Source organism: Branchiostoma belcheri, unplaced genomic scaffold (assembly GCF_001625305.1).
Source record: "Branchiostoma belcheri isolate BF01 breed outbred unplaced genomic scaffold, Haploidv18h27 scaffold25, whole genome shotgun sequence".
NCBI classification, from domain to species: domain Eukaryota; kingdom Metazoa; phylum Chordata; class Leptocardii; order Amphioxiformes; family Branchiostomatidae; genus Branchiostoma; species Branchiostoma belcheri.
Window position 1 is genome coordinate 703999 of NW_017803854.1, and position 13592 is coordinate 717590.

General features: G+C 45.4%; 1 protein-coding gene across 1 annotated transcript in view; it reads left to right on the forward strand.

The window, feature by feature from the left end:
- Positions 1–13221, forward strand: part of LOC109471574 (Fanconi anemia group I protein-like) — a 36305-nt gene extending 23084 nt beyond the window's left edge. The window contains exons 8-26 of the mRNA XM_019770924.1: positions 827–1021; positions 1892–2014; positions 2570–2740; positions 3212–3385; positions 3817–3938; positions 4335–4496; positions 4932–5111; positions 5772–5835; positions 6304–6406; positions 6639–6727; positions 7340–7508; positions 8146–8273; positions 8638–8803; positions 9317–9501; positions 10295–10411; positions 11057–11158; positions 11574–11669; positions 12017–12124; positions 12830–13221. Of these exons, the coding sequence (XP_019626483.1) occupies positions 827–1021; positions 1892–2014; positions 2570–2740; positions 3212–3385; positions 3817–3938; positions 4335–4496; positions 4932–5111; positions 5772–5835; positions 6304–6406; positions 6639–6727; positions 7340–7508; positions 8146–8273; positions 8638–8803; positions 9317–9501; positions 10295–10411; positions 11057–11158; positions 11574–11669; positions 12017–12124; positions 12830–12976 (2601 nt within the window). The 3' untranslated portion in view covers positions 12977–13221. The remainder of the gene's footprint in view (positions 1–826; positions 1022–1891; positions 2015–2569; positions 2741–3211; positions 3386–3816; positions 3939–4334; positions 4497–4931; positions 5112–5771; positions 5836–6303; positions 6407–6638; positions 6728–7339; positions 7509–8145; positions 8274–8637; positions 8804–9316; positions 9502–10294; positions 10412–11056; positions 11159–11573; positions 11670–12016; positions 12125–12829) is intronic.
- The last annotated feature ends 371 nt before the right edge of the window (positions 13222–13592 follow it).

Sequence of the window (13592 nt, forward strand, 5' to 3'; positions counted from 1 at the left end):
TCCCAGGACACCAGGAATCGAACCCGGGCATCCAGCTTACGACACCAGTACGCTAATGACTACTCCAAAAGGTCCGGACCCATTGGAATGGATCAGTTAGTGGCACTTGAACCTCACTGTTACATCCTTTTGTTTCCCGTTGCCCAGCCACTGCTGAAGCTAAGCATGCCCCTGAAGGAAGGCTGGTGCTGAGGAAGGCCATGTTCTCCCAATACTAGGTGCTAGCTGCAAGTTCAAATGGCTGGTAGCACTCTAAACAAAATGGACTGGCGAACTAAGTTAGTGTAGGAAATCACTTTTCAGACATACCACCAAGGACTGGCCTACGCCGCGCAATGTGTGTCAGGTGCAACAATTCATTGGTTTGGCAAGTGGCCCAATGAAAGGTTTTATCGAACCTCTTGTTCCCCTTTAAACAAGACAAGAAGGCGGTGGATGAAAAGGTCCAGAATTATGATTCAACTGTTTGTGTTCTCCTTTTCTTTGCTTGATTCCCAGCCGCTGTTGAAGCTGAGCATGCCCCTGAAGGACACCCTGATGTCCTTTCCTAAGGGCAACATTGGGGTATGTACATGAAAGTGGATTCGAACCTAGGACCAATGGGTTCCAGGCCAAATGCCCTACGCCTGACATCAGTGCCACATGGATCATGATTCAACTGTTTGCCTTCTCCTGTTGTGTCCCTTCTCCCAGCCGCTGCTGAAGCTCAGCATTCACCAGTCCAACTTGTCGACACTAGGTGCTAACCGCAGCTTCAAACAAGAAGGCAGTGGATGAAAATGTCCAGAATTCAACTCTTTATCCCCTTTTGTTTCCCATCTCCCAGCCGCTGCTGAAGCTGAGCATGCCCCTGAAGGACACCCTGATGCTGGTGCTGAGGAAGGCCATGTTCTCGCGACAGGCCGACGCCCGCAAGGTGGCCGTGACGGGGTTTCTCATGATCCTGCGCCACTTCAGGGTGCTGGGCGGCCTCCCCTCCAGCCAGTCCTGCAGCCAGTCATTAAGCTTCTCATTCAGCCAGGTAAGAACACACTGATTTAATCCTATAGATTGACATTCGTGTGTGCACTGATGCCCGGAAGGTGGCCGTGACGGGGTTTCTCATGATCCTGAGACACTTCAGGGTGTTGGGTGGTCTCCCCTCCAGCCAGTCCTGCAGCCAGTCACTAAGCTTCTCATTCAGCCAGGTAAGTTACTGTAAATCAGCACGTCCGCAGAATGTACTGCACCTGCGCAAAACCCCGATTTTTCACGGTTTTCGTCCGATTTTTGGTCAACGTTGCATCAGAATTTTGCCTGTTCCAGACAACATCTTTTCCGACATAACATTTGGATACTACGGGTAGGATGTTAACCTTATATACTCGAATATGGCCTTACATGAGATGTTCTACCGAAGTGCTATGCACAATACATTACAGGTTTTGCACAGGTGCAATACAAAATGTACGTCATGGTGACATGCTCTGTAAATCAGCTATATTTGCTGGGCGGTCTGCCTCCAGCCAGTCCTGCAGTCAGTCATTAAGCTAAGTTACTGTAAATCAGCACGTCCACAGAATGTACTGCGCCTGGGCAAAACCCTGATTTTTCATGTTTTCGTCAGAATTTTGCCTGTTCCAGACGACATCTTTTCAGACACAACATTTGGATACTACGGGCAGGATGTTAACCTTATATACTCGAATATGGCCTTACATGAGACGTTCTACCGAAGTGCTATGCACAATACATTACAAGGGCACATTGTCGGGGCATGTTGGTGGAATCAAACCCAGGACCCAAGGGTTCCGGGCCGAATGCCCTACCACTACACCACACGATGCCACAAAGAACTTTCGGAATAAAAATCATTTTTTTAATTGATGTATTTCCAACTATTTGTGTTTAGGTGCAGGTGGACATCCACACCCCTCCCAGCAGTGCAGGCAACGAGGCTCTGTGTCTGGAGATCCTGGGAAACCTGCGGAGATGTCTCACTCAGCAAGCTGACGTTAGGCTCCTTTTGTACGAGGTACAGCCTGTTTGTTTGTTTGTTATGTTTACCTTCTCAGAAGGAAAACATATTACCTTCGATGCCTACAATATGTGTTTTGTCAGCAGAAGGAAAACGTATTGTTTTCGGTCTGTTTTTTCTTCCTTTTTGTTCTATTCTTCTCCAAACAAATAAAGTCAGGACCAGACGTCTCTCACCATGGTCACAGGTGCTGTAGCAGACACACAATGGTATTAGGTTACATTATGTGGCAACTTGGATGGGCTAATCACTGTCATGGTACAATGTAACTGACACTGTAGCAGACACCCTGTGGTGTTGGGTTACATTATACAGCAGGACAGAGGAGCATGCGGTTTGACCAACTAATGGTTGGGAATGTATATGCCATAATCTGTCAGGTTTTACCATTTTTCAATATGGCAGATATACATGTAAGAGGGCTGTTTGCTTTGCAGGGAATGTACGATTTCCTGAGCAGGAATGTTAGGCTAGACCACGTGAAGGTAAACATTACAAATGTTACCTTTAAGTTAAAAGTTTTCAGTTTTTATTTTTCGTTTTCTCTTGCAGGGCATGTACGATGTCCTGAGCAGGAACCCCCACCTGGGTCCCCCCATCCTGGAGACGCTCCTGTCACAGTTCAGGCGGTACTACGAGGAGGAAGATGATGTGACGCCTCCCCTCCAGCTGGACCCCTGCATCACAGCACAGGGCGACCAGGTCTTCCTGATGGAGCCTCTGGTGGGCAAGATGTTACTTTTATGCTATTTTTGGCGGTGCTTTTACATGTATATTCGTGATTTTCACAGTCTATTCTGTACCGCGAACTTACCATTTCCGTGAACATATTTTTCCGCTGTCCGCATGTCCATTTTTCTCAGACCGCGAATTTTGAAAGTAATTTACAGTACCTTCGCAGAAGGAAAACATATTGTTTTGGCTCTGTTTCTTTCCTCTTCTCTCCCTTCTTCTCCAAACAAATAAAGTCAATGACCTGGACCAGACGTCTGTCACCATGGTAACTGGTGCTGTAGCAGACGGGGTCACCTGCTTATGCTAAACCTCTGAACTCCCCCATGGTCACCTGCTTAAACCTAACCTCTGACCTCTCACCCCAGGGTCACCTACAAAAAATGTATCTATTGAACCTAACGTCTGACCTGTCACCCCAGGGTCACCTCCTTAACCCTAACCTCTGACCTCTCACCCCAGGGTCACCTGCTGTGCGCCATGGTGCAGTGCCTGTTGAAGTGCCAGCAGCTGGCCAGCGAATCAGAGGAGTCGGAGGATGATGAGTCGCTGGCGGCCGTCCAATCAGAGCTGGGCGCAGTCCTGGGGTCTCTGACACGCAGGATGATCAAGTGCGAGATGGAGGACTTTGAACTGGTGAGGAGTAATCTCCAAGCAGATATTTTGGTGGACAAGAGACAGTGTCAAATACATGTAGGAAAGACAGTGTGAAATAGGCAAGACAGTACCTATATGCCAATGCTTGGCTAGCGAAGAAAATGATGCTGATATAAAAAATAAAGCTGATGGAAATGGCTAAAAACACGCAGAAAATAAGTCTAAACCTAAGCCTAAAAGATGTGCAGGATCAGCAAGAAAATCACAATAATCAAGAAATTAAGACCATCTGTAAACACTTCACGGAGAAGTGAAATCTTTATTGTCTTGTCGAGGAAGTGACAGTGGAAGAATCCGCTTGAATCAGCAAGAAAATCACAATAATAGGGAAATTAAGAACATCTGCAAACACTTTAACAGAGAAGTAAAATGTTCAGTTTCTTGTTGACCATTATTCTCCTGACCTGCAGGACAAGTCAGCAGACTTCTCCATGAGCAGCGGGGTCGGTGTGAAGAACAACATCTTCGGTATCCTGGTCCTGGGGCTGTACGAGGTTCTGATGGAGAACACATGCATGGCCGGCGACTTCGGGTAAGTCAGGTCAAAACGTCTCTCTGACGTTTTTTATTTAAGTTTCAAACTGCAAAGAAAGCTAATCCAATGAAAGCTCATCTGTGTTGGTAGAATCCATAGTAAGAGTTCAAGCTTTGTTCCAACACAAGAAAGGAACTCACCATCAATCTCGTCAACCTTCGTCAGATGTATGATGCACTCACTGAATCTCCGGAGGTCGGAAATGTGATGATGTAAGGTGTGGCAGGAAGAGAGAATCTCCCACCATCACAGTTCATCATTTGGCCATGGTTGTCTGGTATTCGGCTGTAAGTGAGCAGCACACCAACTAATCATTCGGCGGTATGTCAGCACAGTGTTGTGCTTTGTGTGCGCTATAATTTTATGTTTTAAGTTCTTCCCTTTTCTTTCCAGCAAGGAGTCTTGTGAGCAGCTCCTCCAGCTGTTCCTGAACTACAACAAGCTGGCAGAAACCATGAAGGAGAAGACAGCCAAGGGCAAGTCAGGAGGGGCCAAGGTCGCGCGCAGTCTTCTCACCATCAGGTGTACCACAAGGATCCTTCAGGGACTCTTCAGGTATGTTGAGAAAAATGACCAGAAGGTTGAATTTGAAAATCCAGTTTTGCTCCCTGAGGTTTCAGTTTGTATCCATTGCAAAATTACGTCACAAATCTCTCTCTATCTATCTAGTTCAACATCTTTTTCCCCAAAACTGGGGGTTAGACATGCTTGCATCAAGTGCAAGTCTTTGAAGCAAGATTTTTTACGGCTGAATGCCCTTCCTGACGGCAACCCAAAACCTAGTAGAGCCCAGGATCCCTCTAACTGAGGGGGAAAATACGTGTTAAGTGCCTTTCTCAAGGGCACAACGTCTGGTGGCATGTCCGGACATGTCTGGGTCCAACCCTGGGGATTGAACCTGGGTCCCCTTGCTTGACAATTGGATGCTCTACTACTACACCACACAGATGCCACAAATACATTTTCTAATTTCTCACGTCTTTGTTGCAGTGATGACGTCCCCCAGCACCAGGAAGGGCTGTCCGTGCTGCGGGAGAACCTGGACCTGGTTCGCTACATCGTCAGTGTGGCGCAGCAGAAAATCCAGCAGGTCTGCGACAAGGGACACACAGACGGCAGCGAGGGAAGCAACAGGGACAAACTGTACAAGTACTGCTGCACCATGGCCAGGTAGGCTGGGTTTGGTCTCACTCTAAGCTTAGGTGGACTAAGAGGTTGGGAGTTTGAATCCCAGCCAGCTGTTGTTGCTTACCTGACATACATACATAAACCAAACCAAACCAAACTGGAAAGGTTCGCAGTCTTCAGGACACAACGTTAAGCAACAGGGACAAACTGTACAAGTACTGCTGTACCATGGCCAGGTGGGTTTATTCTCAGTCTAGAGCTTAGCTGGACTAAAAGGTTGGGATATCGAAACCCAGCCAGCTGTTGTTGCTTATCCGACATACATGCTACTGGAAATGTTCTCAGTCTTTTGGATGGGACATTAAGCAACAGGGAGAAACTGTACATTAAAGTATTGCTGCACAATGGCTAGGTACTAGGTTTATTCTCACTCTAGAGCTCGTTGTAGCTTATTTTGAAGCTTTAGATTTAAAAAGATGGCATGCATAGTCCAGTGGTTAGTAGCACCACTGGACTAAGAGGTTGGGAGTTCAAATCCCAGCTGTTGTTGCTCACCCGACATGCACAGTCTTTAGGACGAGATGTTAAGCCGTGGTCCACTGTTCATTGTGCTTGTCAAAAAGAGCTACAGTAGATGAAGGGGAATCTTCCTTAAATTGCATTGGATGCCTTTAATGAGATGTTGTTTTCTTATGCATGCAGAGTTCTCCTGCGGAAGTTCAGCAGTGACCTGCAGACACGTGGAGAGGAGGGAAGGAGGAGCAAGGTAAAGCCGCTCACATATTCAGGACCTTCCCACAACTTTGCTCACTATTACTCCCCAACCAAGGTTGATCTGACATCTGACTTTGAAATGCTCTGAATAGTCTGAAATGTCATCCAGGTAAAAGCGGACACAGAACAGTACAGTAACTACTTTCTGAGAGGGGTGGAGAGGCCATTTAAACCAGGACCTATCGCCCATCACATCATTTATAAGATACCTTTGTTGACGTCACACTTCTGAACAATCTTTTGTGTTGGGACAAATTAAGTTTTAACTCTTAATTTAAACATCTACCATTCTTCCAGTGCGCTGTGTCTGGAGGGTTTCTTCACCATATCATAAACATCTCCTGCATCTTGTGTTGGAACTAACGTTTTAACTCTAAACAGTCATGTAACTACCAACACAAGATAAACTTTCAGGATCACAGTATCTGTGTGTCATTCTTGTCTTCCCACCCAACCGCAGGGAAAGGCGATCAGTGCGCTGTGTCTGGAGGGTTTCTGCACCATCGTGAACATCGTCTGCAGCAGGTATCCTGACCAGGTGGCAGCCTTCCTCACACAGATAGGTCAGTATGTGCACAGTGGTCCTGTACTAGTAAAAGGCATCCAATTGTGTGATTTCATTGCTACTAGCAAAGTTAACTTTAACTTAAAGTCCTCCCCGCAACCTTTGGTATGGTTGCTTATGGTGGTGCCCATCTCTGTTTCTGTAGCCCTTTGGGTCAATTTCTTAGAGTTGGAGAACAGTTTAATTTTACTATGTAAATTACTAAAATCAGATCTGTTGTTTGTTTGTAGAACCAGGAGGAGGTGATGATGATAATGATGAAGCAGCCACCAACATGGACGACCAGGAGAGAGTCAACTTCCACATCAAGAGGTTCCAGGTAGGGACTGATTTGGATGAGAGGCTGGCTAGGACATCTCAATTTTGGCTATCGTAATATCGCCAAAGGTGCAATGTGTCACTCCTCTAACCCTCTGAAACATAGCATCTGTCTTTTCTGTCACAACCAGTGGGAAAGTTAAGTTTGAGGTAAACTGGTTCAGGATTTTCTCACAGGTACATGTAGAAACTAACACAACCTTATCCAAGGTGGCGTCTCAAGTTCTCAACTTTTGAAAATGACAAAATAGCTGCTCGGCTGAGGCAAGGAGAAGAGCCAGAAAAGCTTGGCAACAAAATGACTGATTGACCAATCACTTTACCCTAAGATTGGCTTTCAACACAAGTACGTAGAGTGTACATGCTTCAGATCATGATCCTATGTCTTTCCCAGCGTAAGGTGGTGAACATCGTGACGTCGTCAGAAGATGACGTCAGCCCCTGCAATGCAGTTCAGCTGACAGGGAGCACATTTACTACTTTTTGTTTGAACAGTGAAATCCTTTTTACCCATGTTAGGGGCATATTAAACCAGTGAGCTTGTATGTACATTTGTACAAAGTGGTCAATTTTAGGGGTAATTCATGCCCTGCTACTGCTATGTCTTTCCCAGCGTATGGTGGTGAACATCGTGACGTCCTCAGATGACGACGTCAGCCCTCGGGACGCTGTCCAGCTTGTTAACGTCATCTCGCTGCTGTCACGACACCTGCCACCGGACAGCGACCACCTGGTACAGCTGCACGCCTGGGTCAACCGGCTGTGCACAGAGCAGAACGTCGGTAGGTCATTTGGTTGGGATTGTGCCAATGGCGTAGTCCATGGGGATTACACTAAGGGATGAGGAGATGGGCTGCCCCCTTTTGAGGACACCAGCATGCATGTACTCTCCAAGCAGAAGTTTGGGTTTTGGGGGTATTTTTACTGTGTTTTTAGGCTTTTTTATCTGGGTTTCTCTTTTGCACTGAATTTTTTTGGGTTTTGGTGGGAAAAAAAATTCAGTGCAAAAGAGAAACCCCGATAAAAAAGCCTAAAAACACACTAAAAATACCCCCAAAACCCAAACTTCTGCTTGGAGAGTAGCATGCATGCACTGTAGCCTACTCAATTCCGAACAAGAAACAATCCGCCATCCTTCCGTTTGTTGCTACCCTCCCGCCGCTCCCAAACTGAAATAGGCTCAGCACTTGCACAACTTGGCAGTCTTCATACACATGGTGCTCAGACTCAGAGGTTTCTTCATTCTTGATCAAACTTCTGAATTTGGCCAACATCTATCCTTCAAGACAAAATTATGCCCACTTGTCCTGCTTATGCGCACACAAATTCAGTCCAGATGACTCTATGTCGATGCATTGTGAAACTAATTGCAGCACTAATTTGAGTTGTTGACGGACCATCCTGGTTGACTCTCCCCAGATGACAGCGCGATGACCAAAGCCCTGCTGTCCCTGCTGTTCAGTCTGACAGCACAGACCTGCACCAGCCTGACTGTCCTGAGAGACCTGGCACAGGACGTGCACAGTCAGATGGGTGACATCGACCAGGTGAGGGACATCAAATGTGCAAGAATTTTGAGTAAAATATTGAACTTCATTCCCGGACCAACACAAAGGATACACAGAGATCAAATTTTCAACAACCACTGTCGCCTTCATCAGGATAATTAATGATCGTCATGGTCGTTGAAAATTTAATCACAATGAAGTTCAACATTTTACTATGATTACTACCAACACGATTGAATGTTTGTGCAATAATTTTATTTGTTTTCATTTATTTTGTTACTCATGGAACTCCAGAAAACAAGATTTTTGCTTCCAAAAGAAGAAATATTCTGGAGGAGGAAGTCTGAAAAAAAATCCAGTTTTACTGCCCTGAAATCGCTTTGTGTACCTTTACCCTCCCCAGGATGTGGAAGTTGAGGACCAAACCCAGTTTGCTGTAGTAAACCCACGCACAGCGACCCCCGTGCTGACCCTGGTGCTGGGGCAAGCGGACCGCGTGCTGGAGGAGGTCGACTGGGTCATCGGCAAGATGAAGGCGGAACTGTCAGGCAGCAGCCCTACAGCTGACGGTAGGGCTTTGTCTTATTTGCTTCGATTTTCACCTCAGAACACTTAGGCTCAAGTAAGAACTGCTCACATGTTTTTTCAATGCATTTTGTCATTGGAGGTTTTACATGGTTGTGTTCTTTTTTAGCATCTCTGTTTCTTCCAATATTATATTTTGTTCCTTTACTGAGACACTAGACTTGGAATCAAGCTGATGTTTCGATGACCGTCTGTCATCTTTATTAGGGCTAATATGACTAGTTTACTGTGCACTGTCGCAATTGTTTTACACTTGGGACTGCATTGTTACAGCTACAGTAACATTTGGCTCCAGTGCACAGTGCACCATGTAAATGCAGAGCATTCGGCTCAGAAGCTGAACAGTAAATCAGTCTAGTTAGCCCTGTTGAAGATGACAGACGGTCATCAAAATGTCAGTTCTTGTTAAAGATAAACAAATGGTTGTGAATATAGAACTTTGCTATTCAATGTTTTGGAGCATAATCAGACAACATTGTTTCCTATTCCCTTTCCAGATGCCCCATCCCAAGGCCCTACCCAGCGTGAGGGACATGAGAAGTCTGTGTGTGTGCGGCTGGGCACGCTGGTGACGGCGTTCCATGAGCTGGTGCAGTCTGCCATCCCCATGGGAGCCTGCGTGGAGGCTCTGCTCAAATCTCTCGTCAAGCTCTACAACAACCTCACACTGCTGGCCAAATATGTAAGTCTGTACAACAACCTCACACTGCTGGCCAAATATGTAAGTCACTGGACATTAGCACTCAGTACAACAAACAAACAAACAAACAACCTCACACTGCTGGCAAAATACGTAAGTCACTGGACATTAACACTGTACAACAACCTCACACTGCTGGCTAAATATGTAAGTCACTTGACAGCAGTATGTCAAGTATAAAGTATTGTATCTGCGCGAAAACCCGTAATGTACATGTATTGTGCACACTACTGGCCAAATACGTAAAGTCACGTCGGCAGTATGTTCAGTGCATGTCTGTGTAGTCCATTGGTTAGCAACCCTGCATCTGAACCAAGAGGTTGGGAGTTCGAATTTCAGCTCTGTTCTGAGTGTTCAACACACACGCACGCTACTGGAAAGGGTCACAGTCTTTAGGACGGAACGTTAAGCTGTTCATGTGCTTGTCAAAAAAATTGGAGGAATTTTCCCGGTACAATGAACCTGTAAATACATGTAGTGTCTGTCTTTGTCACAGCCAGTGGACAGTCTGACAGACATCAAAATGTAAGCAGGTGAGAAACACTGCTGGTTGTGTAAGAAAAAAAACACCCTAAATCCTGTTCCAAAAATTTTTCCCTCCCTGCAGTACCTTGCGATGTACACCCAGCGAGCCGGCCACCTGTCCCCCAGGTTTGAGAACCTGTCTCATCAGCCCTATGCTCTCATCACATACATACATACAGGTCAGAACACTTCATGCCAGTGCTGTAACCAGCCTGAATTGTTTCTAACTTCTGCCCCCCCTCTCCTGCAGTACCTTGCAATGTATACCCAGCGAGCAGGTCACTTGTCCCCCAGGTTTGAGAAGCTGGTGAAGCTGTCGGGAACACACCTGTCCCAGCAGGCCTACGCTCTCATCACGTACATACAGGTTTGGATACTTTGGATACTTTATTCAGTCCATCAGCTATCGTACACAAATACACAGCTAATCTTCCTGGACCGTAAAAACATAGAACAAGGACATACAAATGTACAAACTACAGAAAGGATAACATCTAGTATTTACAATTACAACATGGTTAATCAATTAGACTCGTTGATATACATCACAAGCTCCTGCGGAAACCTACACGTTTGTGCATTTTATTTTAGATCATACTCAGGTCTGTGGCCTGTTAAACAGGTGTCTCCTTGTGTACATAAACAAATACATACATGTACATGTACATACTCGAGCAATAGAACAGATTAATTACATTGACATAAAAACCTTCAGACCTTGCTCATTTTTAATCTTGATAATCGAAGTACAGGCCATCGGGTCCTCTGGAAAATTTGTGATATGATTGAAAATTATATGATGATTGCTGTGAGTTCCTTGCTGTTGTTTTTGTTAATACATTTGTATTTAGATTGCATCTTGTAAAAGGAGACCATTTGTAAGCAATTCTGGCAAGCAGAGCCATTTTATAGCTTCAGGGAACTGCAACATAATCTTTCTGAAATCTTTTAGAGTAGTACGTGTATGCCTAATGACACTAAACAGGATCTATATTGTCCTCTGACATTCCAGGCTGCCCAGAATGAAAAGCTGGCCCAGCGGGACCAACAGAAGGGGAAAGGAGGGAAGAAAAGGGACAAGACGTCGTCAGATGCAGTAGGACAGGCCAGGAAGGTACATGTAATAACCAGACCACAGGGGAATTTCCCTGTACAATGAACCTGCAAATACTGTACATAGCGTCTGTGTTTTTCTCTGTCACGGCCAGTGGGAGATAAGGTCCTCAGTGTGGATCGAGATCACTTTTCACTTTTCCACTTTCCAAACTATCCTCTAGACACTGTGAACTAACAACTTTCTGCCCCTACAGCCTCAAAAAATAGGCTATGGGACTATCTTTTGTTGTTGTTGTTCTCAAACACTCAATACTGTTCCAGGCCCAGATTCTTCTTCTGGGAGAACGAATCCACCCTACTATATATTGGGTCAGAAAACAGAGGAAGATAGGTCACAATTTTGCCAAGTAATGCTTTGAGTTGGAGTTTAAGTTGAAGCTTTGAGTTCTCATAATCCATGACTCCTGTTTCAGGCGCAGGTTCTTCGTGAGACGAAGTCGATCCCCGTCCTGGTGTTCCACATCGAGCAGTACGAGCGCTTCCTCATCCAGCTCACCAAGAAGTCAAAGGTCAGTGTTGTAGAATCTGTTCTCTGTAACTGCTTTGTTTAATAACTGACGAGAATTATGTACATTTAGGACTGCTTTGTAGATACAGTTCTCTGTAACCACGCATATGTGTAGATATGTAAATATTGTACATTCGGGAATGCATCTATACATGTAGCAGCAACACCTGTGCTGCTGTGCAATGTGAACCAGTCAGAATATTGCCCTGAGGAAGGTGACAGACGATCACCGAAACGTCGGCTGTGAATAAAACACTTGGTTGTGTATAAAAGAGTCTCTTTAGTGAGTGTCTTACCAACCTGATAAAACTATTCAAAAACTGAAGAAAAGTGTTTCGACCACCTCAGGTGAACCTGATGGAGCACATGAAGATGAGCACGTCGCGAGATTTCCGCATCAACACGGCGGCCGTGCAGATAGCACTGCAGGAGGAACAGGAGTCAAGCTCAGAGGAGGTGAGGATTGGTTTTTTTTTTTTTATTTATTGAAATTGTAATAATGCAATACACGTGGGACAAGGCAGCCGTTTCTGGTGTTGTGCCCACACATACACAATACAGGACAGGACATTATTCTCATTTCACTTGAGCTAAGTGAGGAAATTTGTGTTTGCCAAGGCACAAGGTTGTTGACATGGCAGGATTCGTACCCAGGACCTCATAGTTCTGAGCCGAATGCTCTGCCACATGACCCCACAGTGGGATAAAATGTGTTGCTGGCAAACTTGCCTAAGCATTATTTACTGTCACTCACTCACTCACTCACTCACTCACTCACTCACTCACTCACTCACTCACTCACTCACTCACTCACTCACTCACTCAGGAGCACTCTGACCAGATTTAGGCCACACCTACATTTGTACTTTTGTATATGACTCAAAACAAATTTGGGTTACATTGGAGCCAAATTTGATCCCTGAACATGCCCTGAACACTTCTGTTTTGCTAACTTATGGTCGAAAACCAGAAAACTATGATGGAACCTCTCAAGTGCCTCACAAATGTTGTAAACATTTTGAAACATCCGACCCAGACGAAAGCCAGCCGACCCACTCCTAACCATGGGTTGGTGGGCGTTCGGCTAGCATTCAGGAGGCGAAATTTGTGAATGTGTGACAGGGGCTTTAGGTTCCTGATGATTCCCATGTTTTACCTCAGGAGAAGGAGGGGTCAGATGAGGACAGTGATGGCCAGGAACAGGAGAACCAGCACCCCCCAGCAAAGAAGGCGAAAACTGCAGCAGGGAAACTGTCCAAGGGGAAGGGGGGCAGAGCCAAGAAAGGACTGGCAGAAAACAATGAATAATCACAGACAACAATTGTGTTGAAGGACCAGACTTCCTTTTGCAGTTCAGCTTTATGACTCACCATCTTATTACAACTGTTGCGACTGGCAGAAACCAATGATTAATCACAGACATGCCTGTAGCCAGGATTTTGAATAGGGTGGTTCTTCCGACTGCTTGAGGCGACCAGCGAGCGCTGTAGGCGCGAGGTTCCTTGGGGGTCCGGGGGCATGCTCCCCGGAAAATTTTGAAAAATAAACCTTCGGAAATAACATTTCCTGTGTTTTTGAAAGGATTTCTGATAAAAAATCAGAGATAACTTTTTATTCAATGACAAAGTAGGCAGTTTTTATACGATTCCAGGCCCACTCGTGATACAAATCAGTCCATCTAAATAGAAATCTTGGACCTTTAGATAAAAATTGGACCAAAAAGTGGACCTTTGAGCCTTGTGGGGGGTTCTTCCAAACCCCCGAACCCCCCTGGCTATGGGCATGACAGACAACAATTATGTTTAAGGAATTTTACAGTAAAAGTAAGTACTACAAGACCAGACTTACTTTTGCAGTTCGACTTTATGACTCATCAACTTATTCCAACTGTTTCGACTGACAGAGAGCAATGTTTACCGTAAGT